General features: G+C 40.9%; 1 protein-coding gene across 1 annotated transcript; it reads left to right on the top strand.

Annotated features, from left to right (window-relative positions):
• Positions 1-14,971: 14,971 nt before the first annotated feature.
• Positions 14,972-26,286, top strand: DNAJC14 (DnaJ heat shock protein family (Hsp40) member C14). The gene is made up of 6 exons (XM_025165917.2): positions 14,972-16,421; positions 17,484-17,590; positions 19,181-19,300; positions 20,306-20,466; positions 23,825-23,921; positions 24,909-26,286. Exons 1-6 carry the CDS (start codon positions 15,129-15,131, stop codon positions 25,144-25,146), a joined length of 2,016 nt encoding a protein of 671 aa, XP_025021685.1. The 5' UTR covers positions 14,972-15,128; the 3' UTR covers positions 25,147-26,286.
• The last annotated feature ends 480 nt before the right edge of the window (positions 26,287-26,766 follow it).

Below are 26,766 nucleotides of genomic sequence, written 5' to 3'. Positions count from 1 at the left end.
TCTTCTATGGTTGGTTCCCTGCTCTGATTGTCACCTTCCAAGCCTAACACAGGAGCAGGCTGGTAATGTGGCTGCAACGTCTGAGACCCTGCCAGTATGTCCTGCCAGCAAGATTTTCTCACCCTTTCCTGAGTTACTTTCATTGCCACGTTTCACCGCTTGATTCTTGCCAATGCAAAATGCTTTCTCTATCTATGTACTGAATACTGGTGGCAGGAGTTTGGAAACTTTCGATTCCTGTTTCTGGACAAGCAATGTGTAGCTAGAGATTTTAGGAAACGAACAACAGCTAGCCTTAAGAAGTGGAAATTTCTCTGCAGTCTTTGGAATGCTATGATAACCAAATGAGTTCAGAAAGGAAATACTGCTCTGCTGATTGAAGGAAAGGGGAACAGCATAAGCCAATGGCTTAACTATGATTTATTGAATAAACCACAATTGGCTGGGTCCACATAACACTATCCTGTCAACCCAGCAGTTTGAAAACTCACGTGAGTAGATAAATGGGTACTGTCACTCCGGTGGGAGGAAAAATGCTGGCGGCGCCTTGCAAAAAGGAGTCGGGAACAGTTGCCGATAAGCGCGAAAAACCACGCGTGCCCGAAAAGGGCGCGAAGCAACGGAAACCCCGCCTCCTGCGCTCGCCAGCTGGGCTCTGCTCTAGGAAGGAGGCTCTGGCAAACCACTTCCGAAACACTTGCCTTGAAAACTGCAAGGACTCGTCCGAGCAGTCACTGCAGAGTCGGTAACGACTGAGCGCAGACAAAAAAAAAAAAAAAAACACTAAGGTTTACACACCACACCGGCAGAGATTATGCATCATGCAGAGCCACTAACAAGCACACCACATTTTTACTTAGTCTATTGTTTGAACTTAGCCAATGGCTATGGTTTGTTTTACCCATGGTTTGTTGAATAAGGTACAATGGCTGGGTTCATACAACATACTAAGCTATAAATTTCATGGTTTTGCTTGTTCCTGCACATTGTGTACACCCATCCAATGTAGTTTGCAAATAATTGTTTATAGCTTAGTTCTTAAGCAAATCCACCAAACTGGATTCATATCAAATATGAATCAATGTTAAGCAAAATATGGCTTAGGATAATTTGTGAATACAACTGTGATGGCTTTGTGCAGTGTGCAAACTCAGTCAGGTTTGCAAATTGATTCTGGAAATTCAGGCAGAAGCCAAATGAAATTCAACTGGGATGCAGCCTTGGGGAGCTAACCAGGGGCTTTCTGGGAGTCTGATGCCAGATTGCTACTTTTGCAGATCCCTCTGTCTGATTTAGTAAACCCTGCTCCATAAGAGGTTACACATCCACAAATTGTTTTATTTAAACTTTCTTAGGAGCCCTTCTATTGTTTTTACCTCTGGGCTTCTCATTACCAGCTCCACTGTAGCCAATACAGGGCTTTTCGTTTCATTCCCCACAGCTTCCCCTGTGAGAGGGTTAATCATGTCCAAATGCTAAAAGCATCTGCAAGTCTCCAAACAATGCCCTCTGCCCCTGCCTTCCTCAGAAGCAAGCTGGATTCTTTCCAGCATGAGCTTTAGAAACAGAGAGAGCTTTGTGTCGGAAGCAATTCTCACCCAAGACCCACAGTTTTAACACTGGCACATGATCCTTGGAGGAGAGTTTGTCCCTCAGGAGCTGGATCATCCACGATCAGCTCCCTGCTGCCCCTCTTATTTCCTTCTGGTGCAGCTGGTTAAAGCAGATAACACTATGAGGTTGCGGGTTCTGAATTCTCCCTACAACAAGGAGGACAGGAATGTGAGAATTGTTTTTCTCTACAGAGCTCAGGGAGGCCTGGTGTTTAAGGGATCAGTGGATGGTATCTTGATTTTATCTGTGACAGCTTTCCCCAACTTGGACCCTCCGACTGTGTTCGGACAATCCCCAGAATTTTTAGCCAGCATGGTGGAAGAGTCTTGCTGGCTAGAAATTTTGGAAATCACAATCCTAACATACCTGATCAAAGTGATTTGTTTAACTACAGCATATTGGGACTGAGGCTCTGGAATTTTGGGCAATTTGGTTCTAGAAGGGGAGGAGCATCCACTGGGGTAAGTGGCACCATATTATATAAGTCCTGCAGGCAATTATCAGACCCCAGGGAATGGCAAGAGTCCTGAGATCTAATTGGCTAGTCCATTGAACTAATGCAAATAATTGATGGATGGTTTTCTTTTACACCTTTGACAGCAAAATCAGGCTCTCTGTTGGTCCAGAATTGTGCCCAGGTGTTGTAAACTGTGTACTGGTTGAAGGATGCTTTTTTCCCCTGTTGATCAGGAACCCTAGGTCCTTGAAGTTCTGCACTGTGATCCTTCCCCTGTTCATTCAATGGGAATCAGATAAAGAGGTCATCCAGGTAGGAGTACACATGTATTCCCAGGGATATGAGGTAGGCTGTGATGGTCATCATCACCTTTGTGAATTCTCTGGGTGCTGATGACAGGCCAGATGAAAGGACCTTGTACTGGTAGTGGGCACCATGGTATTTGAATCTTAAGAACTTCCTGTATAATGTGTTGATTAGGATGTGAAGATAGTTTTCTATAAGTCTAACAAGACCAGAGAGTCCTCTTTTTGAATACATTTTATGATGAATCTCAGGGTTTCCATTTGAAACTTGTAATATGTGATGTGGTGATATATTATTTAGAATCTAAGATAGCGTGCCAGTCTTTGTACAGAGAATGAAAACTGACATCACTATTCAATCATCCATATACTTAAGAGGTGATTTATAACTTTCAAGACTATTAAATATTTGGCCAATTTGCATAATCTGAGAGATGTGCAAAGATGGAAGGGGTGGGGGATGGGTGCTGTTGATGGTTTACCCTTGTAAGACAGCCTTTAACTCCCATATGTCTGATATGGATCCATAGATGGGTAAATTTCATTAGCTTCCTGCTCATTGGGAAGCTTAGTTAGTCACTGTTTTTATGTCCCCTCCTTTTGTGGGTGGGGTAAAGCATTGCTTCGGCTTGGGGTTGAGGTGGTGTGGCTAGTTTGGAGGTCCCTTCTCCACCCTCTCCTGGATGTTCCATGTCCCTTGTGTTCCAAAGGTTTGTTTTGAGTACAGCAGGAACAAAAATAATGAGTGGCGTAGTCTGATGTCTTTTGCCCTCACCTTTGTAATTTTGTTGGTTAGATGCAGAACTTTCTTTTAATACTTTGTCTCTTACTAGAACATCATCTAAAGCCTCTCCAAACAGCTTTTCACCTTTGAATAGGTCAGATTTTGACTTCAAATGAACAATTTATTCAGAAAGTACCCTCCATTGGGGCACAGCCCATCCCCTAAAATGGAACTTGTCAAAATTGTCCTTTATCTCCTCTTAATTTGGTGTTGGAAACTTTGGTGTGTCTTGTTAGATGATGTTGTGATATTCAAAGTACACAGTTTATAGAAATTGTGAACAGTTTGGGCCTTTTTAAGGTTTATCAACATTCTCTACCAAGTTGTGGAGACTATACGCAATATGGTAAATATTCTGAATATACAATAAATTGAAACAAATCTAATATTCTACCAATAGGCAACAACATTTCTAAGGAGATGTGCAAAAATTTGGGTTTTGTCTAGGTTCTATTAATTTGCTCCATGTCTTCAACCAGAGTTCTTTCTGGTTGGCCACCATGCCTCTAGTTTAGAAGTGGACACCATCTAGGCTAATCAAGAAGGAGGCAGTTTTGGTCAGTTTGTTCATGTCTTACCTGAATTTATTATGACTGGGGGTCTTTTGGCCATAGAATAGAAGCCTAGGCAAGACAGATATAGTGAGTGAGGTCCTTATGACTAGGGCTATGGCCTTATGAGCCCTGCAGTATAGTATCTCTATCCTATCCTCAGGGTGCTTGGGGGATCTTCCCCATCCTTATACGGTCCCTGTGACTACTGCTGCTCCATGGGTATCCAGTGGAGGAACTTGAAAAGCTCTATGATCAACTGTGAGAAGGTATAGTGTCTGGTGGAAGAAGAGTACGTGGTACTACCTCTGGAGACCACCCACTTGGACTCGAGGACCTTGTTAAAGACTGCATAATAGTATGTGGGAATGGCCTTGGGTGACAGGAGGGAAGAGATATTGCCTAGGGAACCATCAGATAAGAGAGGGCATAGCCCACAGCTGCGTAATGGGAAGTGAAAGAGATGGCGGGAGATTTGTACTATCCATCTTGCAAGATTCTGTTAATGTAGCCTTACAACAAAATAGAATTAGCTCATCTGGCCATGTTTCCTATCTGGTCTACCTGGGAAGGCTGACATCAATCTTGCAAGTCAGATAGTACAAATCTCCTACTGTCTATTTCACACCTGAGAAGTTAGGGAAGTTCCTTTCTGAGTCTCTTTCTCTGTCCATTAAGCAGCTGCAGTCTATGCCGTCTCTTATCTGATTGTTCCCTAGGCAGCATCTCTTCCTCCCATCTCCCAAGGTCATTCCCACATACCATTACAGACCACGGGGAATAAGAAGCGTGGTGAACACTGGGAACAACTGTGGAGCTAGTAATCCATTAGGGGTTCCATAGGGCCAGATGGTGCTGGCTCTTTCAGGCCTAGCATCTTGCAGGCTTTCCTCACTTGTTGTGGAAAATCTGCTCCCTAAAAAACCAGGTAGACTCAGGTGCTGATTATTGATCATTGTCCTTATTTACTTCCCTTCTTCTCTCATTAGTCCTAATAGGTGACATCTGAACTATGTGCCAATTGAAGTGGGGACTGGAGTTTCTTCTTCTCTAGGAGGCAAGTCTTTCTTCTTCATGAAGGTGGGCTGGCACTTGCCTTCTGTGGCAGAGATCTAGAAAGGAAACATCTGAGGAAGAGGAGGAGGGAGAGGACAAAGATCAGTTATGCTTTCCTCCATATCTTTATTATTCCCCTCCTATGGATGGGTTAGCTGGGGAGGACTGAAGCCAACAAGGCTGGAAGTCGAGCCTGAGTCTAGAGAAGAACATTGTGAAGGAGCCCTCAACATCCAGATGAGTGCAAAAAGTCAGTTACACCTAAGGATAGGAGAAAAAGATGCAGGGTTTAAACCCTTGAGTTGAGTTTTAACTACGACTAGGTTCCTTGTTCCTATTCAACAATAGCTGATCAAATTGTTACAAGGGCTTCTGTTGCATCTGTGATAAAAGCAAGTTATCTACCTGAGCCTCATCCTTTAATCTTTTGCACCTTTCAAACATTTGCAACAAAGCTCATGAATGCATATTTATATTCTTAGAAAGGGATTTATTGCCATGCCCAGGATGAAGCTCTGACAGCAAGATCTGTTATGTAGATATTAACCTCTTCTTTCCTACTTACCTAAAAGTAATTGGATTCACATAATAAGTTTACTCATAGTTAATGTAAATAAGATTATTCGACTACCTCAATTTTCTGTTTCCCATAACATACTGATTGATAAACTGACAGATGGGCTGAATTTGCCTAACTCACTAAGCTAAGTGGATGGCTAATTTATGATTTAGTGTGTCATGCAAATATAGCCAATAAATCCCATTGTACCAGGATTAGGTTAGTTTAAATTATTTGATGCAGGCAGGAACAACATACACTGAACAGCACAACCAAGTAGCTGGCATTGTGTACAGGAACATCTGCACAGTGTATGGGCTAGACCCTCCCAAGTCCAGATGGGAGATTCCACAGAAGGTCATGGAGAATAACAGATCCTGTGGGACTTCCAGACCCACAGACAGACAGGCAGGTATTGGCCAATCAACCAGACATCATGGTAGTAGACAAGGACCAGAAGACAGTGGTGGTGATAGAAGTAGCAGTGCCAAGTGATAGCAACATCAGGAAGAAGGAGCATGAGAAGCTGAAGTACCAGGGCTTGAAGGAAGAACTAGAGAGGATGTGGAAAGTCAAGGCCAAAGTGGGCCCAGTCACTACTAATCTGGGAGAGTGGCTCCAACAGATCCCATGAGCAACATCAGAGCTCTCTGTCCAGAAGAGTGCAGTGCCAGGAACAGCTAAGATACTGCGCAGAACCCTCAAATTCCCAGGCGTCTGGTAGAGGACCTGAGATTGAAGAAGACGCATACCACCCATAGGCGTGAGAGGGGAATTTATTTATATATATAATTAAAAGTTTTAAAAAGAAGATAAAAACTAACAAAACTTAATATAAAGAAAGAGAAGAAAGGAAAAGAGAAAGACAAACAAGACAAAAGTGCAAAAAGAAAAGATGAAAAGAAATATAAATTTTCTTTTCAATTTTCTTTGCAGCAAATACAAGTATGATTACAATATTATCTCTTACTCTATGGTTATAAAAAGAAAAGCTCTCTTTTTTCTATTGTCTAGTGTAGTTTTTTTTCTAATCATCAAAACCACAATCATCAATTCATTTTTTTCTGTTTCATGCAGGAAGTTTCCAGCCATCACTAAATGTAGATACATTCTTTTCTCTGATCAAAGAAGTCAGTTTAGCCATCTCTGCAAGTTCCATCATTTTCACCAACCATTCTTCAGTTGTGGGTAGTGCTGACTCTTTCTATTTCTGAGCATATAATAATCTCACTGCAGTTGTCATATATAAAAACAAAGTTCCATGACTTTTTTCCAGCTGTCTGTCCATTAGTCCCAAAAGAAAAGCCTCTGGTTTCAATTGTACATTAGTCTTTAAAATCTTCTGAATTAGTGAATGGATTTGTAACCAAACTTCTTAGCTTTAATACACATCCACCAAACATGGTGAAATATCCCTTCATGTTGTTCACATGTCCAGCATAAATTTGAAGTATCTTTATACATTCTAGACAGTTTCTCTGGTGACATATACCAGTGGTACATCATTTTATATAAATTCTCTTTAAGACTAGAACTTAATGCAAATTTCAATCCTTTCAACCACATACAGTATTTTCCCATTGTTCAATTTGTATATTGTGACCAAAGTTTTTAGCCCATCTTATCATACATTCCTTCACTTGTTCTTCTTCTGTCTCAAATTTCAGCAAAAGTTTATACATCTAACAAAATGTACCAAATGTACCTTTGGGACATTTCTTGTTCTAGCAATTATCAGTTTCTGTCTCCATATCTTCCTCTTTCCAGTCCAGAAAATTTGCCAAGACTTTAACCATTATTTCTCTAATATTTTCATCAGAAGCTTCTGGAATAGCTCTAAATCTCAAACAAGATTCTTTCTCTCTCAGTTCAAATGAAGCCAGATTATCTAATTCTCTTTCCAACTCTCTATCTATAACTTCTGTCTTACTCTCTAAAATTTCTACTTTATCATTAATTTGTTTTATCTCTCCAGATACTTGCTTTATAGAACTTTCCAACTTTTTGACTTATTCTTTCATCTCCCCTTTCAACTTTACAAATTTTTCATCCATTCTTTCTTCAGAAGCTTCCATCTTATTCCCCATCTGCTCAAATAATTTCTGAAGCAAATCTTGTGTAACTGCTTTCTCTGCAGGCTGTTCAAGTGATCCCCTCCTGCCCTCTCTTGCTGTTCCCCCAGTAGTTGCCATTATATATTATAATCCAAAAGTGAAAGTATCTCAGACAGGCAAAAGTAAAAAGCAAGCTCCCCCCCCCGGCTTTTTTTTCATTTCCCCCCTTCTTTTATCCTTCTGTGGCTTTAACGTTTTCGCTCTTAACTTCAAGCCATATCATAAACCACATCACCATAGCAACAAGTCATAGTCTACCTTATCTTTTGTTATGTAAAGTCCTCCAGCTAGCTGCACACTTTAATATTAAACAAAAAGCATTCCCACAAAGGTCTGGTCTCTTTAACTAGCAGCTTTATGCCAAAGCATTTTCATCAAAAATAACAATTTTAAAAAATAGAAAACTATCTGTCCCCTTTATCCATTTTAAAACTTTCTTAAGTCTTCTCTTTGTTAAGCTTTTTGCAAAAAGTTCTTGAATCTTTAAATCCTTAAAGTCTCTTTTTATTTTTGTAATCCCGAAAGAAGGTTTAACTCACCACAAGGAATCTTATCTTTGCCACAAAGGAAATCTCTCTATATCTGTAGATTAATTGCTTCCTAAAGTGGTTAAGAAATGAGGATGGTAGGGATTATTGTCCATATAGGCTACACTGCGGTTGTGAACGTAGATGGAATCCTGGGACACCCAGCACCTCAAACTCCCAAGCCAACTGCAAAAACTTCCATTTCTGCAGTATGCTCACAAGGAGCTGCCATCAGGAATACAAATGGTTTATCTCACAATCTCTCTTTGATCCAGGGAGATTTTGCTGGCTGACGTCTGCCTTCTAGCCTGTGTTCTCGGCCACGTGTCTCTCCGCTTTTTCGGAGACGTCAGCCTCCCATAATTCCTTACCAGAAGCCTCCAGGTTAGTTTAAATTAGAGGTGTCTAAAACTCACTAAATCAGGAACAGAAGATTCCAGAGAATTCTGGGACGTTCTGTTTGCTTTTTGGACATTGCTGTTCAGGGAGGCTGTTTGGCAGTTTCTAGAAGTGAATCCTCTGTACTGGAAGTATGTCCCATGTTTCAGGCACCTTGAACTACTTTTGGGTCATAGAAAATATCCTTTTTTTTTTTTGTAGATTTGAATATTTCAAATTGAATAATGCTGTTGCATTATTATCTATGATAGTTGCAAATATTTATTTATGGGGGAAGATAAATGTTGTGAAAATGAATATTATCTCAGGATTACTATATATTCTAAGAGTGATGTCTGTGTTAATTCCACTTAAATATTTCAAACAAATTGATTTATTAATGATTAAATAATTATGGAATGGTCAAACTCCATAATTTTCCCTATTATGACTTTAATGAAAATGGGTTAATTTTCCTCATTTTCAGTTATATTATTGAGTTTATTAACTTCTGTATTGTTTTGGAATGAAAATGACATTGATTATATACTGTTGTGCATCCAACAGAAAAGCTATTATTATTTTGTACCTTTGAAATCTTGCAGGTATCTTATTGTAAAATAGTAGAAACTCAGTTATATTTCCAGCACATATCTGAATAATATTGGGAAATAAATTAAAATTTGACCCTTGTTGTTATGAGAAATAGACCTGTTGCATTCATCCTTACTTAAAAATGGCACATAAAATTTTGAGGGCGCAAAATATGGGCTGGAAATGGGATAATTCTCCTTACTCATCTCATATAACTTTTCTTTTTATTTTTTTATTCATGAGATTTATAGGCCACCCAGTCTTGTGATAGATTGGGGCTGTTTATAAAGCTCATAAATAAATAAATATGTATAATGTCATGTGTTAGGGTTAACCTCTCGCAAAATGTCTCCCAAAATGGGCCTGGTAAAACATTAATTCACCAAAAAGCAAACTAATGAAGTTGCTCTTTGTCCTCCCCCAAAATGCTATTACCTCAGGTTTTTTGGAAGTGGGTTCATCCCAAACAAAGTACTGAGGTGCAGCCACCCATCTCTTCTATCTTCTAATTAGTGCCCTGAGCCAGCAGGCATTCTAGAGGCTGGTGCTTTGAAATGATCAGCTTCCCATTTTAAAATAAGGGTTTTATTTTCATTTAAAAAAAAAGAAAGGAGGTGTGACTGTGGGACAGAATGTTTCCTACCCCTATTGAAACTGATGCTGATCTAATAATTTAAATGTTAACTTGCAACTTGGCACAACTTTTACAACATCAAATAGGTCGTATGTTTGGAACACTTGATTTTTTAATTAATTCAGGAAGCAGTGCACACTACAATTTGGCTGTTCAGTTTGCTGCACCAGAAATATATTAACCACTCCCTTATTCCTTCTTAGCTTTTCTTTCCTTTGCCTTGTTTGGCACGGCTCCATCATGTAAGCCAGGGATGACCAAAATCCTTTGCACATGTGATTTCAGTCAGAGAACCAGAACTTTAGTCAGATGGGACAGCGCCATTCTCGTGAGATGAAAAAGTGAAATCAAAGCCTGGTGATTCTGGTAGGTAACTGCATACAAGTATAGGCAACAGAGCCATTTGTTTCTTTTTAGGAGATTGTAAATATAGCACGTTTGTGGTCAATTTAACCGTGCTATTGGTTTAAATTTAGAACTTTGGTTTTTAATTCTATCTAAATTGTAATAATATCTCATTGGTTGAAATTATTATCTGTCAACTGAACTCAGTTAGGCTTTACCTCTGAGCATGTGTAAGACTGAACAGTTCAACAACTGTTACTATAATTAAAATATCTTTTTGTCAATGTTCATTGCTGTGTATACTGTATGTGAACAAAGTGCAACAATATGTGATATAAAGGTAACTAATCTGAGGTGTTGTGGCAGACATTTTCTTCAAGTATATTTTACATCACAAAATAGAGATAGACAGACAGACAGACAGGCAGGCAGTAGGGGAGTCTAAAGGGAATACTGCATTAATGAAAGTCAAGAGCAGTCAGTGCAATAGGAAACTGAAGGAAAAAAGTTGCTTCAACATCTGGATAATTTTTACTTTCTGGTTAAATTAAGCAATTTTTTTCCCAACCTGATGGCCTCCAGACATGTTGAATTATCACCCCCATCCTGCACAATTATATTGACTGAGAAGAGATAGGGGTTATAGTCTACAGTCTGCAATACACCAGGCTGAGGAAATCTGGCCTAGACTGATGCTTTCCATCCCCAGAGTTATCAGTCAGCTAGTAAATCCTGGTTTTTCCAAGTTGTGGAAATTTTTAAAAAGGCTCTGATATGCTCTTCAAGATGTATATTACTTAAAGGGTAAGCACTGAATTGTTTATTCAATTTAATGATTAATCCAGCTGTGTCCAAGGTTCAGCTACATCCAAAATGAAGAATTGAGGAAACCCATCTGGCAGAATCGAATGAAGTTCCCTCAGGAACTTCCAGGTAGAGTTGCCCTAGGCAAAATGTGTGTCCAAAATGTTATATCTCACTCCTCACAAGCAGCTGTATTTCTAATTTGCTTCTGTAGACTCCCAAATCTCTGATTGTACATTCCGAGGGAGTTTGTACTTCTTCAAATTACAGGACATACCGCTGGCTTTGAAGAGCGACTCATTCTCCAAATGCCACTATACCAAGCCAGGACATGCCCACACTAATTTCCTTTGCAATAATGCCCATCTACCAGCTGTTGTCTCTTGGGCATGAAGTGAAGGGGAATTAAAAGGCATGAATTGTCCTCTGCTGGTGAAAACTGGAAATTGGTCTGAAGGCCTTTATCTTAGCATTTGCAACTTGGAATGCAGTGTTTCCTCCTAAGCAGCCATTTCTCTTTCATGACAGTGGCTTTCTCTTTTTAAGACTTGGGTTAGGTCAAAACCAGCCCAAATTAAAAGCCCCTAAGCCTTTTCAATTGATACCAAACCTCTGAGCAAACACCCAAAGGATGTTCCCTAGCTCCTTGAATAGTCCACGAGAACTATTCTTGCATGCCCTGGTCAGGAGAGAACTTTTAATGGGGAATAAGCGTGCCCTATTGGGAGAAGTACTGTAATGCTTCTTGTCATGTTAAGATGCATCTACTAGGTTGAAGCCTCAGTCAGCCATTGAGTAATGGCTCAAAAAGACTTCATGGTTCCCATTGTCTCTCTCAGGTGGGGTCCTGCCAAAGCTGAATCAATTAAAGGTTATTTGATAGCAGTAGGAGAAACATTTTAGAAGTTTGAGAGAAACCAGTTAAGCTATTTAGAACGCACTGGATTTAGGAATTGTAGTGGTACACTGATGCTTAATATGCATTTCCTGAACTTTTTCATTTGGAGCAAAACGTTGTGAATTTCAGTCCAAAGTTCTTCAGGTACTCTACCTATCATATTTAATCCATTAAATTGATTCTTTATCTTCACTGCATAACTGAATATCACTGAGGCCATATTCATCTGATTTTTTTTTTCCTTTTAAGTTGTAATTTTGTGAGATGGAGTCTCTAATCTGAGCCAAACTCAGCATCTGCTTTTGCTGATTGAATAGAGATCTTTCTTCTTTTCTTGCAGAGTATATAATCAATTTTATTTCATTGGTTTCCATCCAGTGATGTGTAAGTCTGTCCATCTTTTAGGCTGTTGAAAGAAGCTATTTGCTATTTAAATTCCCTCATCAGAACTCTATTAAATATATCTCCAGCTTCATTTTGTGCACCAAAGCCAAACTTTCCCATTATTCCAGATGTTATTTTAGTTCCACTTTAAACATTCCACTCTTCTATAATCAACATAACATCTTTTTTGGTGTGTTGACGAGATGTGGCAAGTTGCATAGAACCTTTTGACTTCTGTTTCCCCTGCATCTGTAGTAAAAGCATAGATATAGAACATTCAGGTTATGTAGCAATTGCTCCCATTCCTGGACTGGGGGCCCTGCTCTCAGTCACTCACGCCCTTGTGAGCTTGAAGCTGGACTGCTGCAATGCACTCTCCATGGGGCTGCCCTTGAAGAGTACTTGGAAGCTTCAGCGGGTGCAGAATGCTGCATTGGCTTCAACTGTGCTTCCAGGTGCAATTGAAGGTGCTGGTAGCCACCTTTAAAGCCCTTCATAGCTTGGAACAGGGTTATTTACAGGACCATCTCTTCCCGGTTGTTTCTACCTGTGCTACCTGATCTGGCAGGAGGGGCATGCTCCAGGTACCATTGGCTAAGTAGTATCAGTTGGTGGGGTCCAGAAGAGAGCCTTTTCTGCCGTGGCACTCACCTTTGGAACATCATACCTCTGGAGATCAGGTTAGCCCAACCCTGCTGGCCTTTCACAAGGCCTTGAAAACTTGGTTTTGTGCCCAAGCCTGGGGCCCCAGGTATGGAATGGAGCCTGTCTCCTGGCTATGTTAATGGTAGTTTTTATGATTCCCAGCTGTGTGTTTTATTTTTTGTATTATATGTGTTTTTATCTATTTTATTGTAAGCCACCCAGAGTCACATCTGTGATATAAATCAATTAAATAAATAAATTAATAGACTTGAATATAATATTGGCTTCCTTGTGATTCAAACTGAGATAATTCTATCACTTGGGGGAATTGTATCCAAGCTCAGAATCTGACACTCTTTTGTTAATAATGATGGCTGTTTCATTTCTTATACAATTTTCTTGTTGTCAGTAAAAGTTCTGATGCTCCTTTAAATGTGAAGTGATCCACTCCAGTCCATTTCTGTTCACTGTTTCCCAGAACATCAGTGTTCAGTCTTGACATGCCTGCTCTGACATCCAATTTGCCTTGGTACATGGTTTTAATGTTTCACATATCAATAGTGTACATACTGTATCTTTGCAGCATCAAGATTTTCTTTTACCTCTCACCATATTAGCATTTGTACTACTCATACTTGCCATCTGCTCTTCCTTGATGATACTTAACCTTATACTGATGGATGGCCTCACTTAGCTTCATATAGATGTTAAATAAAAGCTAAGCTAAGATGTATGTGTCTGTGGGAATGCTTTCAAGTCGGTCTTGCTTTTTTCACCAGTGCAAAATGGTGGATATCTGTTTACTGTTGAAATTCAGTAGATTTTATGGAGGGTGCAGAAAATGGTGTTGGGGACCAGGGATTGCTCATTTTAACTACAGATATTTATATAAATTCAACTTATAGTTCAAATAGTACACTAAAATGCTAAATTTCCAATTCTCATCAGTGAATATTCTTAATTTTGAAACCTAAGCTTTGTGGCTCTTTACATGCATGAAATGATCTTGCTAATAATGATGGATCAATAGCTCAGATGCTGGAAGTTTTAATTATAATTCACTTTTGTTTACCATACTGGAATTTCAATTTTCCACCGTCAGGGAAACCTTTCCACATTAAGCCTTTCGTCACAGAATCTATTTCTGCCGTGTTCTTACAAACACTTTATTTTTAACTTCGACTCTTTTTCAATATGAGGAATATTCTTGAAGAAAGAGTAATGCATTCCTTATCATCCGAAGGTTTTTCAGCCCGCATCTCTGACCCTCTGCAGCAGAATATTTTGTCCTCGTTTTGATGCCACAGGTTAGACCGGGAAGTGAAAACCCCAAAACTTCCCGGAAGGTAAGAGCAAACCAGTTCCGTATGGTTGCCAAGAAAACCATATGGAGTCGACCGCGAAGTTACCGGCGTCGAGCTCGACTCGAAAGAACTGCGCGTTACCTCTGCTCAAACCCTCTGAGGCACATCTAATATAAAGGCGACGCGAGTGAGGGAAAGCACATTCTCCGACACCTCTTATTCCACAGCAGCCTCCTCCCGCCCGATGCCCTTCAGTGGCGTTGGACTACAACTCCCATTATCCTATTCTGCTCTGATCAGTCCAGGGTAAAGGCAAACGCTAGCAAGCTCCGCCGAGTGCTAGAAGACCTACTCCCGAGTAAGACACGCAGCCCCAGGAGGGAGCGTGGCCCGCCCCGTAATCTGCCCGCGGTAGCTAGCACTTGACCCCGGGGCCGCGACAGGGAGGACGGCGCGCGAGAAGGGGCTGCTGAAAATGAATGGAATAAAAAGAGGATTCGGAGCAGACCGGACTGGCAATGACGTTACAAAGCGTAACTTCGAAGGTTCCCCTTGACCCGGAAGTGGAAAGGGGAGGGAGCTGTTTCACGAGGCGGGCGGAAGGCGGAAGTGAAGGCTTGCCGAGAGGGAGCGAGGGGGCAGCCAGATGGAGGAAGAGGAGTGGCGGCAGTACCCCCCTTCTCGTTGCTAGGTAATAGGGCCAGGTAAGGTCCCCTCTCTCCTCCTTCCTAGTGGCTCTTGTACCCCTGGTTGGAAGATCCCCGTTCACTCTCCCCACCCTCCCCCGCCACCCCAGTATGGAGCAGCTCCCACTTGTTTCCTTTCCCCACTCCAGCCCTAAAAGTGGTTCTCGGGGCTCTGTTTTCGCGTTTGGGATTTTAGGAGGGTTAATATTGGTGTGACGAGTTGATAATGGAACAACCTTCCAGCCAGTGAAAATGATGGGGGAAAGTGGTCTGTTGTGTTCAAGGTATAATCTGTTTTTCACTCTCTTTGGTTTATCTTGCAGGAAAGGGGGATGGCGATGGCTATAACATAATCTTCATCAAAGCCACAATAATTCCAGAACACAAGCACCATGGAACACCTCAGGTCTGGGACTGGAGCTTTGTGTAAACCCCAGCCAGATTTTCCTGATTTGGGCAAGACTGTTTTGAGCCCTTGCAGCCTTTGTGATGCAGGATGCAGGAAGCAAAATGTTAACTGTTGGCCAGAGTTCCCCAAAGTATTGCAGTTGCAAAGCCTCTCCTGGCCAAGAAAAGCTATTGAGTCTTCGGAAGGCTGAGATTTTTAGTTGTGAAAAAGGTGCTATGGAGACAAAAATGCTTTGGAATGGCAGTTGTGATCGCGATAATGGCAGCTTGCACTTTACTGATTATAAAACTCCCAGTAATGAAACTGGTTCTTGTAACTGTCAGAGAGAGGTCTCTGATCTCTCTGCAGCTTATTCAGAGGAAGAGAATGACTTATGTGGCTTTAGTTGCCAGCAATGGCCTTCAGGATTCAAGGAGAAGGACACATCTACGCTGCTGTTAGGCCAAGAAGTAGACATTGAAGATGGCCTGGCTACAAAAGCCAAGGAAGAATTCCCTGATTGCACTCGGGCTCCTGGTGGAAGAAAAGTTGCCCGGCAACAAAGACAACGCTCTGCTCCTAAAGACAAAGGAGAAGGTCATTTTGTACCCTCTGTGGGGAAACACAGACAGACTAGGAAGAGAAGTGATGGTGGGCGTCATCATGTCCAAACTGAGTTGCTGAAGCATCTGGAAGGTTTGGCTTCGTTCTGTGTTTCCTGCTTCAGACTGTTTATCAGCGTAATTGTACAGGTCACCCTCCGGTGTGGCGAGGGTGTGGAAGCTGGTGGGAAGCTCTTGTACTCTTGCTGCTCCTTCAGCCTGCATGATTTAAACACCATTCAAACTGACATGCAGACTTGGATACAGCGTGGAAGGATAGGGTGCAGAAAATTGACACGACAGCTAGCCTTATGGTTGTCACTAACTTACCGCCTGCTTAAGATGCTCTGTGCTATTCTCTTCCTAGTGCTTATGCTTCTCCTGGGTAGTATAAGACTCTGCTGGAAGGTTTCCAAATCAGTCCTACTCAATATTCTGAGTAGAATGACTCATACTAGTCATGGAGCCTGGCTTCTCTCAGCTATTGATTTCCCTCAAATTTGGGCCTTCTTCAGAGAATGCAGGATTTGCAAATGGATGGCAAGTTTACTGCTTAAGTGGCATGCTCTCCTTTGGATGCCCAAAGGATTAAGGACCACCCAGTCAGGGAGCACTGCTGATAATGAATCTCCGGGTGGATCTGGGCCATTCCAGCCTGGTGAAGAGGTGACTCGTTTGCTGGCTATGGCACATACCCCTGAAGAAGAACTCAATCCTTTTCAGGTGTTGGGCTTAGAAGCAACAGCTTCAGATGTCGAATTGAAGAGAGCCTATCGGCACTTGGCAGTACTGGTGAGCATGTCCTTTGAACCAGAAAGGTTGACCGGTGACTTGAAGTGTGAGTGTCTTTAATGAGAGAGCCTCTCTTTAAAAGAGGTGCCACTCGTTTGCCCTCTCTCCTTGTATTAACAAATGTTTGTGACAAGAATACAGCTCTGCCTCCTCCAAGGATTGAGAATATTGGTGGGATTGTTAAGGGCAGTGGTCCGAGAGGGCCCCTTTCTTGTCTAGTTGACATGGTCCAGCATGTGCAGTGTGGAGCGGAGAGGTCTGGAATGTCTTTCAGCGTGTCTAATCTGTACAATTTAGCAATCTTCTGTCTCATGTATGATCACTTGCATATTGACTTATAGCTATTGCACTACTTGAGGGAATAAACCTTTGTTAATTTCAACAAGTGAAGGGATTAACAAATATAATCACTTATGGCAGCAAGATTGATCAAGATACTGTGACAAATAGTTTTTCTCCTGGTTTGTCTTCTTGGATATCAAGGGAACAGGCTGTATGGAAACTTGGTTGAAACTGTGTTATCTTCATGTCTGAAAGTGCTGAGAATTGAAGTTCATTTCTCTGCCTGTAAAATTCCAGCCTGAGTCTTCAAGGTGTACTGAATGAAAATCACATTTTTGTTTTTCTTCATCTCTCCCAGCATGAAGAAAGAGAAGGGTAAATGAGCTGCTATAGTACACCACAGAGAATTGCAGACTCTGCCTCTGGAATTTGCTAACTTTTCCCATTCCCTAGCTGAAAAACTATTTTTGATAAAAAGTTGTCATATTTTGTTGCTTGGGGAGAGCTTAATTTACAAGAAACCTTTCCTTTCTATTTGAACTTCTGAACAGAAACATACCCATATAATGAATGTTCTGTAGACAAACCATACTTGTTTTGTTTTGGCTTTGTGATCTGTATGTGATATGAGAGTGAGAGTACTGGTCTTACTTTGCAGGATGACTTGTTAGGGTTATTGACAATATACATAACACATTTTTCTCAAATGCTTTTAAAATATGAACACCAGAAAAGGGGCATGTCTGACTTCTTTGGGGTTTTGGGATGGGTGTTACACAGGTTCACCCAGACAAGAATGAGCATCCACAAGCAGAGGAGGCATTCAAGGTACTGCGGGCAGCTTGGGATATTGTCAGCAATCCAGAAAAGAGGAAGGAGTATGAAATGTGAGTGAGCTGAAACCCATTTGGGGTTCTTTAACTTCCAGTGAGAACTACATAGGGTACATGAAGTTTTATCTGTGGACTGGGACAAGGTGGAGGGGCCAGTTTTCAATGTGAGTCCTCTGTGTAAGAGGACAGAGAATAATTGTATAGTACCTGAAAACATGAGCATCAACATTGTCAGGTGGCAACATTTACTGCAATTCTGGCTGCTTTTAGTTACTTCCCTGAGCCTTGTGTCTACAATGGAAACACTCCTTATAGTCCCTGAAAATATATTTCCCACAAACATGTAATCTGGTACATACCATCCAGGCAAGCCTAACTGAGTGCTCCTGTGAAAGTTTTTTGAGCTTGAGTGCCTTTGGTGTGTTCCGTTACTATGCATTCAAGAGCGCATAGATTCACAACTTGATAAAACTCAGTAGGCAATGTGAGGGTTGAAAAGGAGCTTATCCTTTTCAGTGGTCTTTGTTTCACCTCTCCATTTGAACTCATTTTAATTGGAAGTAAAAGCTAAGATTCTGGTAGTGTCTCTTTCTCCCCGTAGAAAGTCTGTTATGATTATTATTCCCTTGCTTGTGTGAATAAAATGTATCTGAACCATAGAAGAAAGGTATTACAAAATGATAACAGGGTACTAGAAGTTATAGGATCCGAATTATCTTCTTAGTGTAAAAGCTTTCTAGGAATGAAGACCCAGGAGATAAGAGAGCTCACAAATTCAGAGATCAGATGCTAGATATTATTGTTCTACCTTGACTCTCAGCATTAATAAATGACTTTTGTAATATGTCACCCTGACTTTTAAAACTTCTTTATAGAGAGCCATCATGATTTGGTTGAATTAATTGTGATTTATTTTTTTTAAGGAGTCTATATGGGCCTACAGATTTAAAATATTTTAAAAATAATGTTCACAAAATACTTGTAAATATCCACTTAGAGGTAATTTCCTCTTGTGCGAGAAAGAGGAATGTCTCTTTTAACATGATACACGGGAGTCAGAATAGCACCAGAGAAGGTCAGAGGAGGATTCCTGGGGATGCGTTTGATTCTGCATACAGAACTGATGTCCTACAGCTCAAAACTAATCATAAGCTGAAGTCTCCTTCGAGTTAAGCTTGATTCCTCATGACCATCGATACACCATGTAGTTTCCATGGCCCAAGTACAGAAGTGTGCCATTGCTATGGATGTTTTTCAGTTTTCCAGTTTAGCCTATATTCTTGGTACTCCTTGGTGGTCTCCTGTCCAAGGAATAATTAAGCCCAGACAATGTCAGCTAAGTACTATTTGGAAATTACTTTTGGCCATCTCTGGGTCATACAAGGGTTTTGTTCCAGGAACTCTTGCATAAGTCAGTTTTTCTGCACATCCAAGTGTGTAGTGCATGGATGTACAAAAAGTTCTGCTGTTGTTTTTGGACTCCCTGTTTGAGGTCAGGCTAATGTAAAACAGGGCTTGTGTAACCTAGAGACTTCCTGTATGTTGAAATGGTTTTGATTTCCAGTACGTGTGCGCACTGCTACAGCTATAATCAAGCTTTGTGTAACTGATACTTGCTTTTAAATTCACTTATTTTTGTTTCAGAAAGCGCATGGCAGAAACAGAGCTGACTAAGTCAATGAATGAGTTCCTTTCCAAGCTTCAGGATGACCTGAAGGAAGTCATGAACACAATGAAGTGTAACAAGTGCCAAGGGAAGCACAAGTAAGTGGCCAGCTGTCATTAGCTCTTCCCTGGTCCAACATGATGTCAGCCAGAGTACACAAGCAGCAGAGTCTCTGCTCATGCTGCGCTTTCTCTAATTGGTGTGGGGGAGAGGCTACCATCAAGTCTGATTCCTTCTGAGGGTGGTGACGGCACCAGAGCATCAGTTCCCTTCAAGGTCTCTTGGCAGTAGTGTGGAATGTCTTTCCCTGGGCAGGGCTACATCAGCTGTTTGTAGTCTAGCCTTTACCTGAGGTGTCAAAGCCACATGGACCCCTTAGCCCAGAAAAAATGGCGTACCCCTGCTTTACCCTCAGGGCCAAGGCTTGGTGCACTCCTGCAGCAGGCAGCTGGAGGCTCTGTAGATGTTTTAGGACTGACTCCGTCAGCCTCCATAAGCTTAGCTAGTATTGTGAAAGTTTGATTAAAGCTTCTGGAGAGCACCAGAGTGCCTGCTTCAGATGAAAGGTTGCTCCACAAGCAGAGAATTGAATAGCCTGAGACATGAAGTTTTCCTTTGTTTGTTTTAAAAAATACAGGCACTAGCTGGATAAGTTAATGGCCAGAAGTCTATTATGTACTTATGATAGAATACAGATTTGATATGTAGACAAATAAATAAGTTAAGAATTGGAAAGTGTTTGATTATCAGTACCCAGCTGTTATACACTGCAAGTGTTCAATTATAGCTCAGCTATTTATCAATTTAGCTGGCCATATAATCTTAATTTCCATATTTTAATTTCTTTTCCCAGTGGTCCTACATCTATTACTAAAATATTGGAATTAGAGAAACTTCAGTGTTTATAAATTGAGCATAGAATGTTTTATTTCTTTGTGGTCTATGTCTATGTTATCTGCATTCCTCCTAAAATTTTTATATTTATTTATATATATTTTATATTTATACAAACACACATATACATACATACTTACATAAGAAACCATGGGATGCTGTAATGAGCGTACTTGTTACTTTCTGACCTCTGAACTTCTTTGCTGCAGGAGGTTTGAGATGGATCGTGACCCCTTATATGCACGCTACTGTGCAGAATGTAACAAACTTCATGCAGCTGAGGAAGGTGACTTCTGGGCGGAATCCAGCATGCTAGGATTGAAGATCACGTACTTTGCCATGATGGATGGAAAGGTTTATGACATCACAGGTAATTGTATTCCATTCTGGACAATGGGAAATGGAAGCACAAAGTGAAGTGTTAAATTAGGTTCTTGGTCTTATTTTGCCTAGTAGTCCTTTGTGTGTGTATATACAAATATAAGTATTTATCTTACTTGTAAGTATTTATCTTGTAATATCTTACTTGTAAGTATTTATCTTACTTGTAAGATAAATTGGGGTAACTCCACATTTGTGCAGAATGTGGATAGCATGCATATACGTATGTGTTTTTTCTAGCAACCACATCCATGCATCTGGTAGTAATGATCCAATTCAGAATTTACAGATCCATGATAGAGGAGAATGTCATCTGTTTTTTCGTTAGGAAACCTAGCCTAGCTTCTAAACAAAAATTGGATTTAACTTTTGTTTCAGATGTGGAATAGGCTTAAATATGACCTATGATCTAAAGTTCAGGTCTAATGCACAATGCATCTTAAGAATTTTGCTTTCAACTCAGCTTTAAACAGTACACACTGAAGCATTAAAGAGACGCTTCTGTGAGAAGAAGAGAGATAATAAGTTGATGAAGGAGATCTTGCCCCAGTGATGATGCATGAAAATAATAAACTAAGTAGATAAGGAAGTTAAGCACCCATCAAAGTTTAGTAGTAAAGTAGTTAACCCTTTCATCCTGATTGTAAACAATTTAGTAAAGAAAACTAAGTCAGTAAAAAAAAACTGGGCTTATATAGAAAGCCAACGGGATTAAGAGATATGTACTATATTATACGGATTGTTACATATACTCATGGGTGTATGTTTAGAACATTTAACTTCATGAACTTGTGAAACAATTGTGTTCATTAGAGAGGTCAGGATGACTGACTTGGAAAAGCTGAGAGAGGTTGGTCTCCATTTCTGATATGTGCTATTACAGGGAAACAGGATGCTACTCCACAGAGGAGGAAAATAATTCTTTAAAGGGAGCCCATTCCTGTGATGGGGAAATGAGCGTTCTTTCCCTTATTCTGAGAATATACTGGGCATTGATTATAGTTTTTTTTTATCGCTAGAGTCGTAGATGCCTGAGTTGGAGATCATTGTGTAAAGCGCATGATAACATGCTTGCTTGGCGTAAAGGTTGCAGATACTGTGCATTATCTAGATCAGGAAGGGGATCCCTTACTATGGGCCATTCTGGATTGGGCTACTGGGAGTTATAATTCGGTAACATCTTGAAAGCTACATGATGTAGATAGCTGGTAGTTCAGGCAGTTTGTGACCCATAGGTCTCATATGCCTCCATTCGCAGTTCCCATTTTGCAGCTCTGGAGCAATCCCAGATTTTCAGCTGCACTATTTTAATTTTTTTTTCCCTTAAAATAGCAGGTCAAAGTACTACATCTATTTTTGCCAATTAACACCCCTCCACCTCCCTGAAAATGCACACAAAAAAGGGCCAAAAAAATATAGCCTCATCTGTTAGTGACATCATGGGGCATATGCTGCATTTTCCAGAGACCATTTTTTTAAAGTGTAACTCCAGCTGAAAAAAGTGTCCTCTCTTGAGGTAGATATTGCTGGAGTAGAATCAGTGGCTGTAGTCTATATCCTCACAAATGATGTATGGTAATGTAATCATGAGCTGTGGAAGCCAAATTTTAGGTTGCCCCAATCTCCATAGTAGCTTTACCTGAAAGGTTACTTGTTCCATACTCAGGGCCAGTCAAGTTAATGAAACCAGAGGGTCATAGTGAATTGTGCATAGGATAGTGGGATAGAGAGAAGATGAGATTGATTAAGCGCTGAAGAATGCTTTGGGACAAACTGGGCCTGTAAAAAAGGCACAAGCTGCACTTGAACAGAATGGACACAAATAGCTGGTGCCGACGGTAGAGTAGTTTTTATACTCATTCTTGGAAGAAAAGATTACTCGTCCCTGGGAATGAGTAGGGAAGAGTTTCACAGTTCTGAGGGGAACAAGAAAGGAAAGGCTACAATAGGGTGTGATAATCACCAGAAAAAGAAAACAGTGCCCCACCAAGAGAGACATACACATCTGCGACACAAACACTGTGTCATTGTTTGAAGCTTCTGAGTCAAGGTGATGAATTTGGAGTGCTTCTTTTTAAAGGAGAATATGTGTTTGTGTATATTTCATCTAACCGAGGGGGCATAATGGAAACCTGTTGGACAGAGAGACAGACATAGTCCTCCTTGGATGCGAACTATAGGAAGGCTGAGACAGTGTTGCACTGCCCATCCAAAGGATATGATTTCAAATTCGAAACATCAAAAGGATCTGCAAAGAACTCCACAGAATTGCTGTGGAGACAATAAAGAAACAACAGAACTTTGGTGTAAAAAACTTTCATGCAGGTAGGAGCTTAGGTGGGGATAATTGATCAGAAAAGGGATGTTGGGTTATAATGGGATAGCTTGATAAAAATATCAAGCCTGTATGTGGCTGCTGTGAAAAAGGCAAATATTATACTTTGGGGATCAGAAATAAAATGAGCAGTATCTTTCTGCCTTCATACAAATCTGTGGTGCAGTTACACTCACAATAGCATGTACTGCTATATGTCAAGTAATGCCTAGGTTTAACCTGTGAACTTTGCTTCCAGAGATGTGATGGCTACCAACATGGAGGCTTTCGAAGGAGTGAAGTGAACTTTAATAGAAGAGTGTCATTGGGAGGAGATGGAAAGAGAAGGAGTGTGGTCACCAGGGAGATGAGAGAAAATTGCAGGGAGAGAGGAGCTACATTCAAGAGTGTGGGCAGCTGGGAGGAAAAGTGATGTGAGGTTGAGAAACTGGGGACTATAGCTTTTATTTCACTTTGAGTTTAATTCTGCAGCTGTTTTCTGTTTCCCTGTCCACCCAAAAATATTTTGATCCCACCAACAGCAACACATATCCAACTGAAGTTTTTGAGAAATAGCCAAGACAGAAGTGTTTATTTAGATAGAACCCACATCGGCAGGATTTAAAAATGGTCTTAGGAAATAGTCTCTTTCAAAGAGGATTAAGTGAATGGATGGAAGTTGAGGCTGGGTGAGCTTCTCCCTGTCATCTGATTGGCCCCTGTGGGAACAGAATGGTGAAGTAGATGGGGCTGTTCTTTTTCCCATTTAAACACCCATAAAACTTATGCTATGAAAAAAAAGTAGAAGTTGCATCATTTTCTCTTCTTAGAATGGAATCCTATTTTTAATATCAGAACTGGATATTAAAATTAGCACTTAAGAGTGCCATGTGATTGATAAATCACCCTACTGCAGAGGCTGAAAAGTGCTGTCTAGGAAGAAACATCAGATTTTTCAGGACATTCCTGTTTGTCTTGTGAGGCAGATCTGGGTCAGGAACTGATAGCTGATTTTTTTTTTTCTGATGTACAGAATGGGCTGGCTGCCAGCGAGTGGGAATCTCTCCAGATACGCACCGAGTTCCATATCACATTTCTTTTGGATCAAGAGGTTCTGGAGGACGCCAGAGGTTAGTGTGGAATGATGTTGTTGGTTTCTCCTTAAGAAATGTTTAGTTCTGTTTTCTAAGCGAGATGGGCCCTTGCTGAGAACTGAAATCCAGGGGTTTATGTATCTTGTGTAAGTTGACTCACATTCAATTTGTGGAGAGTTCTGTTTGGTCTGATTTTTCTATTTGTATGAGAGTGCTAGGCACACATCACCATACAGTCCACAGGTTTGCAATGGTAGTTGTGTTAAACACAAACACGCATCCACATACATTGATGTGATGGAATGGTTTGGTGAAAGCTGCGCTTGGGGAGATAAGCATTTTCTTAGCCCCCAGCAGGAGCGTGGGAAGATTAAGAGGATAAGACTGGTATCACCCTAAGGAATTCGCAGTGTTTGCTTGTTGACTTGGGAAGTTTAGATTCAGTCTAGCAAGATTCTGTCTTGTGGGTGAAAGCTAATAAAAGCTATTGAACTAGACCTGTACTGTCTCGTGGAGTTCTTTGGGCTGAACCTGACAATTGATCAGTTGTTAACTCTAAGCTTTTGTCTGACATAAACTTGTGCCTTTGTTTTTCCTGGGGCTCACTTTCCTCCTATTTTAAGAGAGTCAGAACAGGAGAATTTTCACTGCAGAGGCCAGATTCTACCATGTCTCTGCATACTTATGCATGAGCAGCCTTGTATACTTTTCCAGTACATGTAAACTCAGTTTCCTGGGACTTAAAGCAGTACACTGAGAAGAGTGTGGAATACTCCTGTGTCTGGTAGAATTGTAAAGATGAGAGAAACCATGTTTTAGTATTCTTGACATAAAGGGATTCTGAAAATAGATTCCTTTTCTTCCCAGGATGAATAGGGTTCTTCAACAGTTGCAAATTCTGAAGCTTGCCTTCCACTACATATTTTAGCATAAAGCCGAACATATATTTCTGCTGTAATTACTGCTGGATCTGATGATGTAATTGTTCTCCCCGTCTGTTCTTCCTCCCCCACCCCAAAAAAGAGCTGCTTCAGACAGTAGCCCTGCTTCTGCTGCAGAACTACAGGACTTCTTCAACCGTATCTTCCAAGGGAATCCTGGGCAGATGCCAAACGGGAACTTTTTCAGCACATCCCAGCCACCAGCCACTGGGAATGTGCCGACACCTCCTGCCTCTTCTTCAAAAGTAGACAGTACCTTCCAGAAGGGCGATTCAAAGCAGAAACGGCGGAAAAAAGTGCGACGCCCTTTTCAGCGCTAAGGACCTGACTGGGAGTGAAATCTCCCTGGCTTTTCATCAGGTAGCAAAAGGGCTGTTTTAAAAAGGAAGAAGTATTCTTGTTAAGAGACAAACCTCCAGGCTCCTCTGGACTCATTTATAACCCTGTAACTTCTAGGTGGAAAAAAATATTCTCCACTGCAATTGTTAATATGGATCCTGTGATACCAAAGAACTCCTTTGGATGTTTTCCTGACAGCACTGCAATGAAAATATGGTATGGACAGGTGTGGGGTGTGGATGATATTGAGCCTTTAAATGTCCAATAACATGCTTTTATAATCGTCTAGTGCTCCTTCTTGAGCCGGACTATGGCTGCCATCAATTACTTTAGTTGATTATTACCCTTGTCCACAAAGATGTTTGGCCTGGAATCTCTTTTGTTTCATCCCAAGGCTTTGAAGAAAAATAAAATGTAAGAGGATGACTTAGTGCCCAGGGAAGACTTGGTTTGCCTGTGATAACTTTTAAAATGGGCAGGAAAGGAGATCCTGTTTGGCAACGGTCTTCTTATCCCATCCTGGGTGTTCTGCCACCTAGATTAAATGATGAGAGGAGATCTGCTCCCCACATGGAATTTATTTGTGAAAAATTTAGTTCATTGCCTTCCATGCAAAGGAATTCGTCTGGACTGTACTTTTAGTAAAGATAGGGGGAAATGTAGATGCACCCTAGTTATTGTTACTTACTTACTACTCAGGATTATGCCAAGTAAGCTTTTCCTTCTTCATGGAGACCCAAATGTTGCCCAATTCCATTGCAAGACTACTGAGCGGAGGTGTTTTGCACCACCACATGATTAAAGAGCAAATGGCCACTCCTGACTCTGGATGTAAAGTGACTATTTAAGAGATCGATGTTACTGATGTTCTAAGGTGCTTGTTTGTTCTTCCTGGATCCTAGCAAGTACATACTGTTTGTCTATGCTGGCCTATGACTGTGGTCAAGTCAATTAAGAAATGGATGTGTTAGGTGACAATTTTAGCATGGATGGCTAGCTCTATAATTGTTCAACCTCTTTTATAGAAGGTTACTTTTTTAAAAGTTCAAATTTGTATGTACATACATATATTTAATACAATATGTATTATCCTTTCTATAAATATGTATCAATGCCTTGGAGAGGCTGGCCTATAGTTTCATTCTTAACCATGCACAGTTGCACACTGCACACAATTATATATTTGAGGAATTCAACATTTAAAGATGTAGTTTAGCCCTTCCTTTCTTTTATTGTGGAAATAGTAAAGTATTTTTACCGCTGTACAGTTAGCCCTGAGTGGTCACAGAGATTCTGTTCCGTTGAGGGGTATTAGGGTACAGAGCCTATGGTTATCCCCTTCCTGCCACAGGTACTTCCTCCCTGTTCTTTCTATAGCGGTCACGTGGGCAGTATGCTCTATTTGCTTCTCCTTCGCGTTGCTTAGTCATGGCAAATTCCGCTAGATCGGCCCAGTTGCAAGACTCCACATGGCTTTCTTGCTGTAACTGCCCTTCTTCAGAGTGATTTGCTCAGTTAATGATGAAGGGAGTTGCCTCTCCTGAACCACTAATGCTGACTTTTCCAGTTCATGTGGCTCTTTCATTATCTTGGTGGAGGGA

The sequence above is a fragment of the Python bivittatus genome, unplaced genomic scaffold, assembly GCF_059951505.1.
Source record: "Python bivittatus isolate LINGU-HERP-01145 unplaced genomic scaffold, Pbiv_v1 ctg000220_np1212, whole genome shotgun sequence".
In the NCBI taxonomy this organism is placed as follows: Eukaryota; Metazoa; Chordata; class Lepidosauria; order Squamata; family Pythonidae; genus Python; species Python bivittatus.
Note: the sequence above shows the minus strand (reverse complement) of the source record. Positions and strands in the feature narration are given on the sequence as shown.